We start from the raw sequence: 19140 nt of genomic DNA on the forward strand, positions 1-19140 counted from the left end.
ACACGTGCATATAACATGTTTTATTTTAAACGCTCTGCAACGCACCCCCGTCCCTATGAAGGCTGAACAGAGCAAGTACCCCAGACCTGCAATCCGGATGAAAATAACAGCGTTTCCTTGGCATCGCGGCAACAACACTCCAGCCTACTATACCACAACAGCGCCGCGATACAAAATGGCCTCACCCCCCCCTTATTTCATATTCCCCGGAGGAGGGGTTTATGTAAATATTGGGCCTGGTGATGTCAGCAAAACCTGGGTGAATGTGTAGTAGTCCCTAGCGGCCGTTTGCTGTAGTCCTTAGAAACTGATTTCTTTAAAAGCAAATATCTCCCTTTGCTTTAAACTTTGAACGTTGTAACTTTGCAGATGTTGTTTATGCTCAAGCAGCAACATTACACGTTAGCTAAAGTTAGAATAGTGAAATCGTGGTTTACCACCCCTTTAAAAAAATGTAACAAAAAAAAAAAAGGTTGGTTCCCCCCGGCGATTTCTTTAGAGTGATTGTTTCTGTGACTTTTTCCACTAAACTATGTGATCTGTAGGGTTTTGAGCACTCTCCCGTCTCACTGCCATAGCGGGGCAGAAATGTCAACCAAAATTTTTTTTCTTCAAGAACAATTTCTTGTTCTTTATATTTATAACATAAATCTATGATATAAATCTATGATATATATATATATATAATTGCATAAATGAATCATGAAATTACCAAAGTATTTAAAGGGTGAAGGTTACATTACATTTTAAAATAAGATGTACAATTTTGATCTGACATAAGAGGACAGATATGACATTTACGATGACACTTAAAAATACTGTTCATCCCTGGCTTTATTGTGTTACTTCAGGGTTTTGATCTTCTCTTGACTCTTTGACTAGGCTAGGCATGTTGCATATTAATTGTTCTAGGAACCTCAAAATATATTAACATTTTTGTTAGGGATGCACCGATATGAACATTTTGGCCGATACCGATAACCGATAATTCTTAATATTTAAAAGCCGATAACCGATATATTGGCCGATAAATCTAAATACAAATTTTAATAAACTCTGAGAGCCTGATTACAAAAACAAAAGGCTCACCATTAAAAGCCATGTCCCAAACACTTCAACATAAATCAAACCTATACACTACAGTAGCCTATTTGAACCAGTGTGAGATTCCTTACCTTTTCAAATTAATTTTACACTCCTATGGCCAAATTTTTTTTTTTTAACACTTTACAATAAGGTTTAATTTTTGTTAGTATTAGTTAACCAACAATGAATGAACAATACTTCAACAGGATTTATTAATTTTAGTTCATGTTAATCTCAACATATTCAGACCCAAAGTTGTGTCTTTTAACATTAGGTATGAACTGTGAATGGACTGTTACAAAAAACAAACATTTTATTACTAAAAGAAACAAAGGTTATTGCTCTCTGTTTGTTCATGATAGTTAATGCATTAATAAAATGAGACCTTATTTGTAAAATGTTACCAAAAATTATATTGTCTAAAAAATACAAATAATATACCTAAATAATGCAAACAAGTAATTGAACAGCATTACTTAGGCTGCATAATAAAGAATCAGAATGCAAGTGCATGAAATAACCTCCGCACAGACGATAAAGAAATGGTTTTAATCAAACCATATTGTTGATGGAAATGATACGAGAACAATAAAAGTGCTAATTATAAAAAATAATGCTTCTGTGTTTTTGAAAAAAAAAAATATGTTTAATATTACAGTAATAGTAAACATCTGTAATATTAGTCTAGTCTATTAGGAATAATGTTGCTGTTTGAGAGCGCGGTGAAGCTGGAGAGAATGAACGAACAACCATAAACTGAAGCGCTTAGAAGTTTAATTAACAACTAAACGCATCATATATGAGAACAATCAGATATTTATACAAAATAAATATAATATTACAACTTATATTAGCACAAAATCACGCATAGGTGAAGGGTTATAACTCCTGTGGATGCTCTTCCCCTGTTTGAGAGCGTGCTGAAACTTAAGATGATCACCGGTACAGTGAAGCACTGCGGGTTATTGACTTAACGAAACACATCCTATATGACTTTAATCAGATGTTTATACTACAAAAACGTAATATTACGACTTACATATGCTTAAAATGACGCGAATGCACAAGCGAACTTGACTGTGCTGGTCAGAATGCGTTGTTGACGCTTCCCACAACAGCGCGCTGAAAAACAACTAAACCCAGAGAATTCACTACGTTTTATAACAGAAATATTCTCATTGCAGTGTTATGTATAGGACAGTCCCAGTAGTTATTAATGCTGTGCATTTCTGTTTGAAATGCGCGCGCCGGTACAATGAAGTGCTTTACTGCATCGTTAATTAACTCAACCAAACGCATCCTATATGGGATTATATACACAAAATAATAAATATAATATTACAACTTACAATGGCACAAAAGGCTGTGAATGCACAAGCAAACTTGACTGTGCTCGTCATGAAGGTGTCACTCCGTGGGCGCGCGCTGAAGCTAAAGACCGGTACAATGAAGTGCTTTACTGCATCGTTTATTAACTCAACCAAACGCATCCTATATGATATTACATACACAGAATAATAATAAATATAATATTACAACTTACAATGGCACAAAAGGCTGTGAATGCACAAGCGAACTTGACTGTGCTCGTCATGAAGGTGTAACTCTGTGGGCGCGCTCTTCCCTCAACAAACGCGCTGAAACACAACACTCTTTTACAGCCTATTCTATTCTCATTATCATTTTATGTAGATTATAGAAGACTTGCGCTGCACATGTTGCACATAACTGTATTTTCCTTTTCGAAGTGATTCCAAACATATTTAGAGCAATTCAAACCCATCATGGTGTACAGCGCGTCCGTCTCAGCTGAAGGAAATAATACATTATCTATCGGCTTGACTATATCGGTCAAATTTTCTTATTGGACCGATAACGATAACATCAAAAATAATCATTTATCGGCCGATAACGATATGTTGCCGATATATCGTGCATCCCTAATTTTTGTGTATTTTGTGCTACATGGTAGGGCCCCCCAGTCCTGATTCCATTTATTGGTGCTACTGCTTGTAATTTGTTAATTTGTTCTTATTTAGTACTGATTGTTTACTTGTCTTAATATCTATTAAAATACTTTTTGTGGTGGGTGGGGCCAGTGTACATTTTTGCAGGCCAAGTAAAAATCTGGGCCAGAATGAACCTGTAGAAAAGCTCCTTTGCATTGAGCCCTGCAAATATAGAGAGTTCCTTTCAAGACCTGCCTCTTTTGTTGTTATTAAACGTTTTGTTACGGGGAAAAAATAATGAAAAAATAAAGTTAAAAGTCTGGGCCCATTAGGAATTTGATTTGGCCCACCCTGCATCTCAAAGCTGGAGCCGGGCCTGGTCACCATCCACTTTCATTGTATAGAAAAGAGCAGCATGAACTTTCTTCAAAACTCTCCTTTTGTGTTTCACAGAAGAAATAAAGTCATAAAGGTTTGAAACGACATGAAGATAAGTAATGATGACAAAATGTTAATTTTTGGATTAACTACTCATATAAGAACTAAGAAAAACTACTTTTTTTGTTTACCTGAAACCACGTCAACCTCATATAACTTGGAGAAATAGATTGGCCACTTCTGCCGTGCATATTGGACAATGTCTGCTTTCACTTCATAGGCAGGTGTAGAAGAGTCTATGTAAGGGCCCTGAGAAATGAGACAGGATTACTGCTTGTATTATTCTCTAAATTAGCACTGACGCCAAAATCCAGTTACTATCGAGAACAATGATATTTATAATAATAAATGAATATACCTGAGTGTGCGCAGAATTGACCAACTGCACTAGTTTGACCAAAGACTTGTTCTCAATTATAGTTATGTTCATGCACTCACGAACAATCTTCTGGGCAGTTTCCAAACTGCTTTCAGAGCCATGCTCTATATAGTAATGTTTGGCTGCGAGCTGCACATAATCATCCTCCTAGATGAAGATTATAGTTCAACAACAGAGTATAAATCACAAACATCATTCCTATTGAAATCATATATGCTATATGAACGGGTCAAGCACTGAGACTGGACTGACCTTGTCAGAGAGATAGTCTCCATGTTTGAGTCCATGGATGATCTGCCTATAGATGAGATCTGTGCTGACTTGGTCAGATGAACAGTCGTGCCACGGAGTGAAGATCTCTTTTCGGAAGTAGAGGCGCCAAGGAGCGTGCTGTTCCTCTCTCCCCTGCCTCTTTTCTTCCTGCTCACACATAGACACAGCGTCCAAGACGTGCTGACCGCCCCAGCCTAGAGACCACATCTGCAGCAAGAAATGCATATGTTAAGACTTTGTTGCTATTGCTCATTAGTTACATGTGACCCATTAAAAGTGAAGATGCATCTTGAGGCCATTCAGATGTTACAAACCTTCTCATTCATTGCAGCATATAAGGAGAAGCCGTAAGTGTCCTGCAGGTTTGTTTTCTGAATAACTGCATTGCACACCTCTTTAGAAGTGCTGGCTGAGTCCACATGGAGGCTGATGCTTTTGCCATCCATCAGACCCACAACTACTCCAATGGGGTTCTTTGTCTCTACAGACTTGCAGTTAAAGGAAAGAAGAGTTGGTTATGTTTAAGCTAAGGGGAGTATTCTTCATCATTTCAGACAGAGGGATTGCCTACCTGTAGTTCAATCCAGCATGGCGGCTCACTTCTTTCTCCATTGGCTAAAGTCCTCCGCAGTCGCTCCGCACAGTAGGAGGAGTATTCACTTGGCCCATGGCGTATAAAGCTCTCCATGTACTGTGGCCAAAAGGTTGTGGAACATACCATTTAACATGACATAATATATAAAAACAAAAAACAGCATGACAACACAACATATAACAACAAACATAACGACAAAGCATAACAACATAAAATTACATAACTTACAGTAACAACATATAACAGCATACCACACATAACATGACATAAAACAACACGACACACAAAACAAAACATACAACATAACATACACCGATCATGACCTAATTGTGTTGGTCCCCCGTTTGCTGCCGAAACAGCCCTGACCCGTCGAGAAGACGTTAGCAGCAGATCCTTTAAGTCCTGTAAGTGGTAGGTGGGGCCTCCATGGATCAGACTTGTTTGTTCACACATCCCACAGATGCTCGATTGGATTGAGATTTGGGGAATTTGGAGGCCAAGTCAACACCTCAAACTTGTAGTGCTCCTCAAACCATTTTTGCTTTGTGGCAGGGTGCATTATCCTGCTGATAGAGACCACAGCCACAAGGGAATAGCGTTTCCATGAAAGGGTGTACATGGTTTGCACTGCAGCAATGCTTGGGTCAGTGGTACGTGTCAAAGTAACATCCACATGGATGGCAGGATCCAAGGTTTCCCAGCAGAACATTGCCCAAAGCATCACACTGCCTCCACCGGCTTGCCTTCTTCCCATAGTGCATGTTGTAAAGGCTCCTTTAAGAGAGGGCTTTTATTTTGACATCATATCTCACTTTCGGACTGAGGAGTCTGGTGCGATAATCTGCCGTTGCCTGCTGAACTTAAATGGTCCGCTAGCCGTCGCTGAAAGGACATTTATTCCTGTTAAATTGTATTATTTGCTGCAGCAGTTCCCAAGGTGTTAGTCATTGACCTACAAGTAAGCCTGTTTGCCTTATTTTGGTGTTTATTGAGATCGGTACTGAGTTATTTATAACTTTGTCACTCTGACATGTCTAAACATGCCCTCAGCCGATGTTTCTGTTAGATTAGCTTAATAATGCTGTTCCATATGTGATTATTTCTTCATTATTGAGATGTATATCACTGCCTTTGTTGATATAATACCTTTGTTATGTGATTTTGGTTATTTTGAGCTGTTTATATCAGACGAACGATTACACTCGGATGTGCCGCGATATCCATATATGGAGTGTGTATCATGTTAAATGATCGTGTAAAGCTTAATGCACCATGTGATGCCTTCATTTCCTTCTTTGGATTGTATATTTGTATATTTCATGGTTTATTATATATATGCCAAGCTAGAAAGTTATTCATTATTCTTTATTGTATTTTTTGTTTCAGACTAATGCCTCTACTGCCTGTAAATGATACTTCTGCAGTTTATCCTTTCCCAGCCTGGTCCCGGTCCCTTCAGCCATGTGTTACACCCCCTAGTGGTGACCATGTCCGTCCTGATGGCTCGCAGATCCTGTCATCCAGACGTCAGCTTACTCAGCCTGCTGTGTGCCCTCAGCCAGTCCCTTCCTCGCCTTCGACGGCTGATTCAGTGGCTTCGGCCCACCTCAGCGAGCTACAGCACCTGCGCCACGAGCGTGCAGCCTTCCAAGCAGATCTGAGAGAGTTGAGATCAGTTCATGCAGAAGTTCGAGAGTTAGTCATAGCAGCGCAGTCCCTTCGAGCAGACATTAGCCAAGCCAGAGGCCAACCTCTTTCGCCACTGCAGCCCTCAGTGTTGCGGTTGTCTAATCCTCCAGTCAAGCCCTGTGTGTCCACTCCTATAGTCGATAGTGGTCCTTTCCCTGATCTTCCTCCGTCGCCTTGGCCTGAGCCTGACGCAGCCTTAGCGAGACAGTTAGGTGACCTTGAGTTGTCGGGTGCAGCTACTTCCTATCGGCCTGTGGTACCAGAGTCTCAGCAGTATCCCTTTGTGCTCCCTACCACTCGGTCGCGTCCTTCTTGGCCTGGTGTTCCGGAGGCTGGTGAGTTCCCTCCTCCTCCTACTCCTCAGGACCTTAGAGAGTTGCTTACTCCTAGTGCCATGCCCTTGCCTGTTCGCCACCAGTCAGCGCCTGCCTATCCTAGTCTCCCAGCTTTCCCTCCTCAGGCAGAGCCTAGGGTGCGCCCTGTAGTCCGTTCCTCTGAGTTTGTGTATCGTGGTCCCCCTCCTACGATCCCTAAGTTTACTCATCCAGACCCTAGTGAGTTTGCTCGCCTTCGCATAGCTCTGGAGAATCTTCTCCCCCCAGATGGCACGGAGCTGTTTAAGTACCAGATCTTAGTAGATCACCTTAAGCTCGAGGAAGCTAAGATGATAGCTGATTCTAACTTGAATTCCCCTACCCCTTTCACGGACACGTCAGCACTTTGTGAAAAATACGGCCAGCCACATCAGTTAGCCTTGAGGAGGATAGCTAGTGTCCTTGATAGTCCTGACGTTAGACGAGGTGATATCCCAGCCTTCCAGAGATTTGCTCTCCAAGTCCAATCCTTAGTCGGCCTGTTGAGAACTTTAGGACATGATGGTGAGTTGTGGTTCCCACGTCACATGCCTCCTGAGCAAGCTTCCCCCAGAGCAGAGAGCAGAGTTTCGTCGCCATATGTTTCGCCAACCTGGGTCTTCCCCTAACCTAGTCAACCTCTCTAACTGGCTTTGTTACGAGACCTGGTGTCATAGCTATGATACAGAGTTAACGTTTAAGAGCTCACATGCTGGCAAGAGGTCCGTTGCTATCCTGCATGGAGTTGGAACATCCTCAGTCCCATCCTCATCCTCGTCCCCTTCAACAGTTGAGTCTTCCATGCCTCGTAGAGGTTCAGTCCAGCCAGCCAAGCCGGCTAGAACGACGCGCTATTGTCCATTCTGTGGATCGCCTGAGCATTACCTGAGTCAGTGTGCTTCCTTCACACAGCTTACCACTGATCAAGTTAAGACCTGGATCTGTAGTCACGATCGCTGTTGGCGTTGTGCCAGATCCCACCATGCTGCCCGATGCGATCTGAAGAAACCCTGCAGTCTTTGCCGTGGCTTACATCTTCGCTCCCTTCACGATGTGAATGTCGGTCCTTCCGCTACAGAGGATTCCACTACTATGGAGAAGAGTTGCCTTACGAGTTTCTCCTCGGATAGGTTCTTCTGCGATAAGCCTTCCATCAGTGGCCGTGTCATGCTTAAGGTGGTTCCAGTGCATCTGCATTTTGAAGATCGTACCTTGGATACCTTTGCCCTCCTGGATGACGGATCGGAGCGAACGATCCTACTCTCCACTGCCACTGAAGCCCTGGGCATTCAGGGTGTTCCGGAAGACCTTCCGTTACGGACCGTCAGAGACGATGTTCAGGTCATTCGAGGCCGTTCCATATCCTTTCAGATATCTCCTGTCTCCCGACCACAGATCAGTTATCAGATCAGTCATGCCTTTACAGCTGATCGCCTTAACTTGTCGCACCAGTCATATCCCATTGAGCAGTTAAGGCGTAAATACAGACACTTGAGAGGCCTTCCCATCCGTACCCTTACAGATGTCCAACCATTGCTCCTTATTGGTTCTGATCAGCCCCACCTTATAACCCCCACTGAGCCTGTTCGATGGGGCGGCCAGGGAGCGCCAGTTGCTGTTCGTACCCGCTTGGGATGGACACTTCAGGGTCCTGTACCATCTAGGGGTTGTCCTTCTTCCCCTCGCCAGTGTCTGCTTACCTCTTTGGTTCCTGTCCAAGATGAACTCCTTCACCACGTTCAGAGATTGTGGCAGTTGGATACAATTCCTTCCCGTGAGTGTACTGACGTTACTCGCTCCAAGCAGGACCAGGCTGCCCTTCAGCTGCTTGACCTCAAGACCATTACCCAAGAGATGGAGGGTGTTCATCGCCTCGCCACTCCCCTTATTCGTCGTAGAGACATGCCTTCGTTGAATGCTCCGAGAGATTCAGTCTTGCCTACCCTCCGCAGTGGGGAGCGGCGTCTACTGAAGGATCCTGAGAAAGCCGAGACCTACTGAACAGAGATGCGAAAACTCCTTGAGACCGGAGCTGTCCGTGTAGTCCCTGATCCTGTTCCTGATAGCCCTGAGTGTTGGTACATTCCTCACCACCTTGTTAGCCACAATGGGAAGTCCCGTCTCGTCTTCAATTGTTCCCATCAGTACAGGGGTCAGAGCCTTAACCAGTACCTATTGCCCGGACCTACCCTTGGAGCCTCGTTGATAGGTGTCCTCCTTCGTTTCCGAGAGCATCCTGTAGCTGTGAGTGGAGATATTAAGGCAATGTTCCACCAGGTTCGCCTCTTGCCTGAAGATCGTCCTCTACTCCGCTTCCTATGGCGAGACCTTCAGATGGATGAGGCTCCTCGGACCTTCGAGTGGTTAGTTCTACCCTTCGGTACCACCTCCAGCCCTTGTTGTGCTATCTATGCACTCCAGCGCCACACCCGTCAGCACCCCTTGACCGATGAGGAGATCCGTTTCTCTCTGGAGAGGTGTTTCTATGTTGATAATTGCCTCCAGAGCCTACCTACTGCCGATGCAGCCCAGAGTCTGATTGATCGCTTGCGTACTATCCTTTCCGGAGCTGGATTCGAGATCCGGCAGTGGGCCTGTAACGAGCCGGCTGTATTGAGTCACCTGCCTCCTGACGCTCGAGCTACCAGTGTGGAGCTGTGGCTGACACAGGAGAAAACCGACGTCCCTGAGTCCACGTTAGGTTTGAGTTGGAATTGGCAGTCCGATACCTTGTCCTATAAGCACCGGCCTGTGATCTATGAGACCCCTACCTTGCGGAATATATATAGGGTCCTTGCTACACAGTACGACCCACTGGGATTGCTCCTTCCTTACACAACCCGAGCGAAAGTGATCGTTAAGCACCTTTGGAATAAACACAGAGAATGGGATGATCCTAACCTACCTCCTGACCTTCTCCGTTCCTGGATACAATGGGAAGAAGAACTTCGCTGCCTTCCTAGTGTCTCTCTTCCGCGCCCTTATGTTCCCCCTACGGTTGGGATTGGTGGAATCACTCACGAGGTCCATATTTTCTCAGATGCCTCTGAGCAAGCCTACGGAGCCGTAGCTTACCTACGTACCGTTGACCCAGCCGGCCAGACCTACCTGTCCTTCCTTATCGCTCGTTCCCGTGTTACCCCTTAAAGAGTGCATTCCATACCTAGGTTGGAGCTTTGTGGGAGCTTAGTTGCAGCACAGCTTGCGAAGTTGACCTTGACCATCCAGTCTACTGTTCTGTGGACCGATTCTACTACGGTTCTTCAGTGGTTGAAGTCTGAATCCTGTCGGTACCGTGTCTTCGTTGGCAATAGGATTGCAGAGATTCAGGAGCTTACCGCTCAGTGCTCTTGGCGCTATGTTAGATCTGCTGATAACCCTTTCCTTCTTCTTGACCCTCGAGAATGGTCAGTCCTTCCTACTCCTGAGCCTGGTGAGGATCCAGCGGAGTTGCGAAAGTCTACCTTCTGTGGAGTTATTGCCTCAGCTAGCACCTGCAGCCACCCGGATAGATGGAATTATCCCACTTGGTTAGACCTGCTGGATGTCACTGCCCAAGACCTTCAAGGTGACCCAGATCCTGACATCGTTCCAACGGCCACAGATTATAGTCAAGCGGAAGTCCATGTCCTTAAGCAGGTCCAACAGGAATCCTTCCTTGAAGATTACCACCTGTTAGAATCAGGGAAGTCAGTTAAACCTAGTAGCCGTCTAGTTGCCTTGGCCCCTGAGATGGATCCTTCTAGTGGATTGATTAGAGTTGGTGGTCGTTTGAGGAGAGTGGCTGACCTCGCAGATTCCGTTCTACATCCTGTAGTCCTAGACCCGAAGCATCCAGTGACTCGCCTGATCATTCGCCATCATGACACCCAGCTGCATCATCCTGGATCAGAGAGGCTGTTTGCTGAAATAAGGAGATGCTATTGGATCCTGCGAGGCCGTGAAGCTGTTCGACAGTTCCAGCATACCGGTCCGGAATGTTGTCGGTGGAGATCCCAACCTTCGGTGCCTCAGATGTCTGATTTACCTTCTGCCCGCCTTCAGCTTTACAAGCCTGCCTTCCATTCATGTGGGATGGATTGCTTTGGTCCTTTCCTAATCAAGATTGGAAGACATACGGAGAAGCGCTGGGGTATTCTCTTTAAGTGTCTCACCACAAGGGCCGTGCACCTAGACTTACTCCCTAGCCTGGATACTGATTCCTTCCTCATGGCCCTTAGGAGGTTCATCGCGAGGAGAGGCACCCCAGCGCAGTTATGGTCAGACCGAGGGACCAACTTCCGAGGAGGCGAGCGGGAGTTGCGTGAAGCGTATTCTACCTTAGCTCCTGACTTGCAGCGTCATCTTGCTCGCCAGAAGATCCACTTCTGCTTTAATCCCCGATCAGCCCCTCACTTTGGTGGAGTTTGGGAGAGGGAGGTGAGATCTGTCAAGTCAGCATTGTACACTGTCTTGGGTTCCCAGTCGGTTCCTGAAGAGGTCCTGATGACAACTCTGTTGGAAGTCGAGGCTATCCTTAACTCAAAACCCCTGGGTTATGTATCCTCCGACGTGGCCGATAGTGACCCAGTGACCCCTAGTAGTCTCCTCATGGGGCGGCCTGATGGATCGTTGCCTCAAGTCATCTACCCAGAGATGCTAAGTCGCAGAAGATGGAGGCATTCCCAGATCCTGGCAGATCGATTCTGGTCCAGATTCATCCGTGATTACCTCCCCAACTTACAGACCAGACACAAGTGGCAAGCCTCACCTCCTGACCTATGCGAGCATACCTGCGTCATGATTGTGGACCCTCAGTTGCCCCGAGGTTTATGGCCTGTAGGGAAAGTCGTTCAGACACACCGGAGTCCTGATGGCCATCTCAGATCAGCAGATGTGCAGATCAAGGGTCAGATCTATACTAGACCAGTTGCCGCCTGGTTGTCCTACCACCCTTGCCTTCAGATGATCCTGGAGTTCCTAACCCTCCTGAATAGAGTCGCCTTTCTTGAATACAAAGATGCTTCTCATCTTTGGGGGCGGCTGTTGTAAAGGCTCCTTTAAGAGAGGGCTTTTATTTTGACATCATATCTCACTTTCGGGCTTAGGAGTCTGGTGCGATAATCTGCCGTTGCCTGCTGAACTTAAATGGTCCGCTAGCCGTCGCTGAAAGGACATTTATTCCTGTTAAATTGTATTATTTGCTGCAGCAGTTCCCAAGGTGTTAGTCATTGACATACAAGTAAGCCTGTTTGCCTTATTTTGGTGTTTATTGAGATCGGTACTGAGTTATTTATAACTTTGTCACTCTGACATGTCTAAACATGCCCTCAGCCGATGTTTCTGTTAGATTAGCTTAATAATGCTGTTCCATATGTGATTATTTCTTCTTTATTGAGATGTATATCACTGCCTTTGTTGATATAATACCTTTGTTATGTGATTTTGGTTATTTTGAGCTGTTTATATCAGACGAACGATTACACTCGGATGTGCCGCGATATCCATATATGGAGTGTGTATCATGTTAAATGATCGTGTACAGCTTAATGCACCATGTGATGCCTTCATTTCCTTCTTTGGATTGTATATTTGTATATTTCATGGTTTATTATATATATGCCAAGCTAGAAAGTTATTCATTATTCTTTATTGTATTTTTTGTTTCAGACTAATGCCTCTACTGCCTGTAAATGATACTTCTGCAGTTTATCCTTTATAAATACACCACCTAAAAAACTATTTACCTGTCTCCTCATCCTTATACAACTGTGCTCTGACCGGCACCCAGAGGGGTTCACTCATCTAATAACTAACCAGATCCTGTCAGTTAAAAGTACATTACAGTGCATCCTGGTGCCATGAGTTCCCCAGGTAAGCGACGCACACGCACCCGGCCATCCACGTGATGTAAAAGAAAACATGATTCATCAGACCAGGCCACTGTCTTCCATTGCTCCGTGGTCCAGTTCTGATGTTCACATGCCCACAGTTGGCGCTTTCGGCAATGGACAGGCATCAGCATGGGCATCCTGACTGGTCTGCGGCTATGCAGCCCCAAATGCAACAAACTGCGATGCACTGTGTATTCTGACACCTTTCTATCAGAACCAGGATTAAATTCTTGAACAATTTGAGCTACAATACCTCATCTGTTTGATTGGACCACACGGCCCAGCCTTCGCTCCCCATGTGTATCAATGAGCCTTCGCCGCACATGACCCCGTCGTCGGTTCACCACTGTTCCTTCCTTGGACCACTTTTGATAGATACTGACCATGCAGACCGGGAACACCCCACAAGAGCTGCAGTTTTGGAGATGCTCTGACCCAGTCATCTAGCCGTCACAATTTGGCCCTTGTCAAACTCGCTCAAATCCTTACACTTGCCCATTTTTCCTGCTTCTAACACATCAAATTTGAGGACAAAATGTTCACTTGCTGCCTGACATATCCCACCCACTAACAGGTGCCGTGATGAAGAGATAATCAGTGTTATTAACTTCACCTGTCAGGTGATAATGTCATAATGTTATGCCTGATTGGTGTCTATCAACAAACATAGCATGACATATTATAAAATATAACATAAAATGACATAAAACATAACATAACACAACAAAACGATATAAAAACAACATATAACGCAATATAACGCGACATAACAACATATAACAAAATTACAATAAAAAAAAAATCACATTAAACAACTTATAACAGCGTGACAACATAACAGTGACAGACAACAACATAACATGAAACTCACATAACAGCAAAACAACACGTAACAAAACAGCATTAAACAACATATAACAGCATGACATCATAACATGACATATGACACATTAAACAACATATAAAAACAAAACGTGACAGCATATAACAGCACAACACAACATACCATAGCATATATCACACGGCTTATTTGGTTAGTCTTGGCATTTGTAATATGATTAAACTGCGTAACTGACCTTGGTCCCAGAGAACCTATTTCCACATAGCTGTGCAATGATATGATGCAGTAAAATGTACAGCAGAAATGATTGCAAAATAAACCCCTTCTAAACAATACATTACTCCTTGTCAGGTTTATTTTGCAATAATGACTGGATCATTTCAAAACAGAAATCAAAATAGTATTTCATACCTTAGTGAGGCGTTCTGTAGGGGAAAAAATGCCCAGACAGATGGACAGAAGGATCCAGCCTCTTTTAACACTTTTCTGGTTCTTATTGTCTGTTAACTGCTTGCAGATCTGACAGTAGATTTCATCTCTGGGAATATATATAGGAAGCCATAAAGATTATGTAACCATTATCTCTCTGTACGAGGAATGCAGTATATCACACATTATGAAGAACGTAAATGACCATTGGCCCCATCACATTAACCTTATATCTTGTCGTACAATGGCATATCCCACAATAATGTGTAATTTTTCCAAGGATGTCATTGGACGATCAAAAGTTGGTCCCTCTCCAAACACCACATCCTCCTCCTCCTGAACAGCCTCCATTCTAGGTTTTGGTACTTCTTCTGGCTGCAAATGTCATCCGAATAAGTTAGAATAAGAATAAGAACCTGCCATGATGCAGTTAATATGTTTTAGCTGCGGATAACGTTGAGTGTTGTACTCAGAGCAGTATATAAACACATTTCACCTCTTCTTCAGGAATGGCTGAGTGTTTTCGTTTCCCCGTCGCCCTCTGCTGCTTCATTTTTTTCCTCAAAAATTTCTGCAATTACAACAAACAAAATGTTTGATATAAGGCACTAGTTACATATGTTGGGTAATTCAGTTTTGTTATTGAATGACATCTGTAACAGTATGCTATGGTTTTAATTTGTCCTTTTTACAACATATAGCATTACAATATATACTAGCACTTTTAGGTAGTGCAGGTATAGGCAGAAGGCAAGTGTATTATGGCGTCTCGATTGTTTACCTGATCTAATCCAACAAGGTTACTGAGTCGCCGTGCTTGTCTCTGACCGAGGTTCCTCTGAATGGGGTCGGATACAGCAGAAGCACGTTCTTGCTTCGGCTCTGGAAGATCTCCCATAAATCTTAGGATGATCCACCATACTGTCAAACTGGCCTGGAGGAGATAGGAAAAAAAGTGTAGAGAAGGAATAAGACAAGCCAATACAAGACACAAGTTGACTATCAAGCTTCGCTTTAAATGGGAACATGATGCTAATGAGAACAACACTTGCCAGGGTATCCCCTTCATCCTCATGGTAGAGCAGGGGTTTCCGTAATCTCTGTTGGATATGTGAGTGGGTAGAAGATCCTTGGAAGTGTAGAGATGAAAATTTAGAGAAAGCGAACTCATCATCCTCAGCTTCATTCTCATCCTCTTTATCATCTTCTAGATCTTTATCATCTTCTAGATCTTTATTATCTTCTAGATCGTCGTCGCTGCTGCTGTCTGGTAATGACATCCTCTTCCTCTCTGTTACAGGGCTCTCTACTAGTTTGACCTCTTCTAACTTCACCGGCTCTGTCTCAAAATCCTAGAACATCAGGAACATATCATACAAAGTTGGTATTAACCTAGAAATAGCAGTATACAGTATCACTGACAGCATACAGTATGTAGTTTGCATTAACTGATTGTGTAACTTTTTTTGTGATCTGCGCTGTCCTGCAGAGTTTAGCTCCAGCTTGCCTCAACACACCTGCTGGACGTTTCTAGTATGCCTAGAAAGACCTTGATTAGCTGGTTCAGCTGTGTTTCATTGGGGTTGGAGCTAAACTCTGCAGGACAGTGGACAGGATTGGACACCCCTGGTGTAGACAATAAAAGACAATAATACAAAAGCTTTTTGTATTTTGGAAAATCAGGAAGCGTTTGCTCCCGTCAAATAGGTGTCCTTCTTCCTTCTTCCACTGTCAAGATGACTCTAACCTCAAAACCCTCAGGAGCTGGTCCCTCTTGTCCTCCTAATGCACTCATGAAGCCAAAGAGATTCTCCACCATTTCCTCATCATCCTTGTTCTGGGATTTGACAGCTTCCTCGTTTTTTCTGAGCAGCTCATCCAAACGTTGCTGAAGTTCCAGAGCTGCCAGTTCCTGAGCATCTTTTTCTTGCGCAGTCAGAAACGCCTGAGACAGGACAAGGGTATGAATAAAAGCATACAAATTAAGTACATTACCAGACAAAAGTTTGGAATAAATAAAAAAAAATCTTAAAAGTCTCTTATGCTTACCAAGGCTGCATTTATTTGATGAAAAATAAAGTAAAAACAGCAATATTGAGAAATATTAGTACAATTTAACCCCTTAACTCTTTTTTTTCATATCACATATTTTAGTAGTCATCATAAATTAGGTATCATTCGAAAGCTTACAAACTTTTTTAGCGTGCTCTACCCCTAGTGGGCGGTGTCAGGTTTCATATTACAACATTTATTTGAACTATTATTAAATAAATAGTCAAAACCTTTTCTTATCTTGACAAAACACATATTGTCGGAAAGGTCTGTGTCTAAAGGTTCCATATTGGTTTTGTGATAGAAGAGATATTTGGACAGGAATGTTTTAATTTGTTACAGGAGAATGCGTTAAAAAATGTAATGGAAATGGATATTTTTGGTACAGCACCTGAACAAAATCTCATGGGAACTTCAACTTTTGTGATATCAAATTTGGAACACAACTTGGTTAGATATATGGCTTTAATTTGATAGTAATTTTAGAGTAAAATATGTATTTACTTTAGTTTGGATAGTGCATTTTACGTCTATTCACAAAAAGGGGGGGTGACAGTTAAGGGGTTAAAATAACTGTTTTCAATGTGAATATATTTCAAATGTAATTTATTCCTGAGATGGCAACGCTGAATTTTTACCGTCATTACGCCAGTCTTCAGTGTCACGTAATGTCTAATATGATGATTTGGTGCTCAATTATTATAAATTATAATTGGTGCTCAATTATTAATAAAGTTTCTTATTATCAAAGTTGAAAACAATTTGCGACGCTTAATATATTTATGTAATAAGGATTCTTTGATTAATAGAAAATTCAGAAGAACAGCATTTATTTGAAATATAAACTTATGTTATATTATAAATGTCTTTACTGTCCCTTCTGATAAATTGACACTGAGGACTGGAGTAATGGCTGATAAAAAAAATCAGCTTTGCCACCACAGGCATAAATTACATTTTAAAATATATTCAAATAGAAAACAGTTCTTTTAAATTGTAATAATATTTCACTACCATTTTAATTCAATCTTAATTATTCCAAACTTTTGACCGGTAGTGTATATAAAACAAAACACTTTGCAAAAAAGTACTAAGAAGGTATTCCACTATCCGTTCTACTATAAACTCACATCTGTTTTCATTCTCTTGAGGGTTTTCCTGGCCAGCAGTCCTCTAGTCTGTGTCTGCAGCAGTATCACTGCGGTTTTTTTACATTTCAGGTCTTTCCTGGCGAGGTAGCCGCGGGTCTGTGTTTGTAGAGTGATGGCTGCAGCCCGTCTGCGTATATACTCCGTATGGAGCCTCCGACTGCGCACTTTCGCCTGCAGTCGAGCAAACCCCAGCTTGATCTAACAGGGAAAACAGAAACAACGTGAGGCATGTTTCATTACGCCACTTCACTCATTTTAAGGGCTCATGTCTCCATACAGACATTAGATGTCCCTGCATAGCTTACTTTGCAAAAGTCTCTCTTGTCTACGTGGCCACGCCAGTTTTTCTGCAAAACCAGAGCTGCCCACCTCTTCTTTACAAAAGCTTTTCTGTATGTGGATGAAGAATGGCTTAGTTTAACAAAGCTGTACAACTGCATGAGAAACACTACGACAGTGGGGAACGAACCTGTCCTTGTGGGCAAGCATCACTCTTTGGATGATAAGTGCCTTCCTATAAAGCTCTTGCTCTCTCTCCATTTCTAGGAAGGAATCATGATGATCCTGCAACAGGGAGTAAGGAAACATGATGCAAGACAATATTTATATGAAAAAAAAAAAAGATAAATATACTACCATTTAAATGTTTGGGGTCAATATGACTATTTGACCCTAATATGCTGATTTTAGGCATTATTATTATCAACAGTTGTGCTGCTAAATATTTTTGTGGAAACCACAATTTCTTTGATGAACAGAAAAATCTGCATTTATATGAAATAGAAGAGTTATTTTTACATTATACATGTCTTTACTGTCCCTTTTGATTCATTTAATGTATCCTTTCTAAAAGAAAAGTATTTAATTTATTTTTATATAAATCTTTAGGATCTTTTTTTGAATAGTAGTTTGTTTAAAATAATGCAAAAAATGGCCTTTAGAAAGCCTATTTAATATTACAGTGATTTATATTCATATTGATGTTTTTTTTATTACATTTTTAACGTTTTTACATGGCAAACACAAGGTCAATATCACAATCCATACAATTTAAATGACTATATAAAACATTTCAACCTGACATACGAGACATTTTTAAATACATTCAGGTGATACATTCCAAATAGTCCATGCTTCTGAATAAAAATGTTTTCTAGCAGTATCATAAAAATGATGATATGCTTAACTGTCAAAGGAACTTGACACGAGAGACATAATGGAGGACCTTCGCCCATCAATAGAAACCCATGTGTTACAGATATTGATGTAAACTTCTTATAATACACTCGAGAAATATTATGCTTGAGGTACCCTGAGAAAGATTTTGCTTTTGCCAATCCTCCAATCCTCTTCGTCTTTGATCATAGCCCTGCAGATGGCTGCACAGCAGTCGGCAGGAGGTTCCTGACGAACAAATATAACAGATATTTTATTTTTCAAACACTCATCATGTTTAAAGCTGAAGCATGTAATTCTTGTAGTTTCTCCTGTCAGCTTAATATGCATAGAATATATACAATTAGAAGTAAACCATTCATAGATCAATTCCAACAAAGCATTTCCACTAGCCTAGCGTGATGCAAGCACACATTAGCATTGGCTCAACCAATGGTGTGAAGATGGGGGCAGGACTACCCGAATTTCTGACCAATTGCAGGGAATTAGGGAAACCTGTTTGAAATCGGTTGAAATCACTGTTGAAATCACAGCCATAACCCTAAACCTATATTTAAATCAGAAGGCAATAATTGGTTGACAGAATGAAGGAATTCAGTTTGAGGACCGGCTATGGATGTTAACACATTAAGCCTACTTAGACACAAATTCCATCACTTTATATGAAATAATTCACATATTTAGAGCATCAGATCTGTAAATAACAGTATTATCCCATACAGTGTTGGGGTCACAATCCACAGACTTCAGGAGCACACGATAGCGATACAGGAAGTCTTTAAAGGTGTGCCGTATGGGATATCCCGACTTTCTTATTCTAATGGTCTCCATCATTCCAGAGTAGCGAAGTTGCTGC

General features: G+C 42.3%; 1 protein-coding gene across 1 annotated transcript in view; it reads right to left on the bottom strand.

Annotated features, from left to right (window-relative positions):
* The window catches only part of myo7bb (myosin VIIBb), a gene marked incomplete at its 3' end in the record, with an annotated part of 45778 nt that overhangs the window by 12853 nt on the left and 13785 nt on the right, over positions 1–19140 (bottom strand). The window contains exons 14-29 of the mRNA XM_079819459.1: positions 19005–19140; positions 18420–18512; positions 17578–17672; positions 17414–17498; positions 17088–17306; positions 15653–15850; positions 14958–15257; positions 14687–14839; positions 14402–14476; positions 14132–14280; positions 13888–14014; positions 4697–4816; positions 4440–4613; positions 4105–4332; positions 3832–3999; positions 3605–3722 (exon numbers count right to left, since the gene is read on the bottom strand). The exon at positions 19005–19140 is cut by the window's right edge and continues 104 nt beyond it. Coding sequence (XP_079675585.1) covers positions 3605–3722; positions 3832–3999; positions 4105–4332; positions 4440–4613; positions 4697–4816; positions 13888–14014; positions 14132–14280; positions 14402–14476; positions 14687–14839; positions 14958–15257; positions 15653–15850; positions 17088–17306; positions 17414–17498; positions 17578–17672; positions 18420–18512; positions 19005–19140 — 2438 coding nt within the window. The remainder of the gene's footprint in view (positions 1–3604; positions 3723–3831; positions 4000–4104; positions 4333–4439; positions 4614–4696; positions 4817–13887; positions 14015–14131; positions 14281–14401; positions 14477–14686; positions 14840–14957; positions 15258–15652; positions 15851–17087; positions 17307–17413; positions 17499–17577; positions 17673–18419; positions 18513–19004) is intronic.

The sequence above is a fragment of the Gobio gobio genome (genome assembly GCF_949357685.1).
Source record: "Gobio gobio genome assembly, chromosome: 6".
NCBI lineage: Eukaryota > Metazoa > Chordata > Actinopteri > Cypriniformes > Gobionidae > Gobio > Gobio gobio.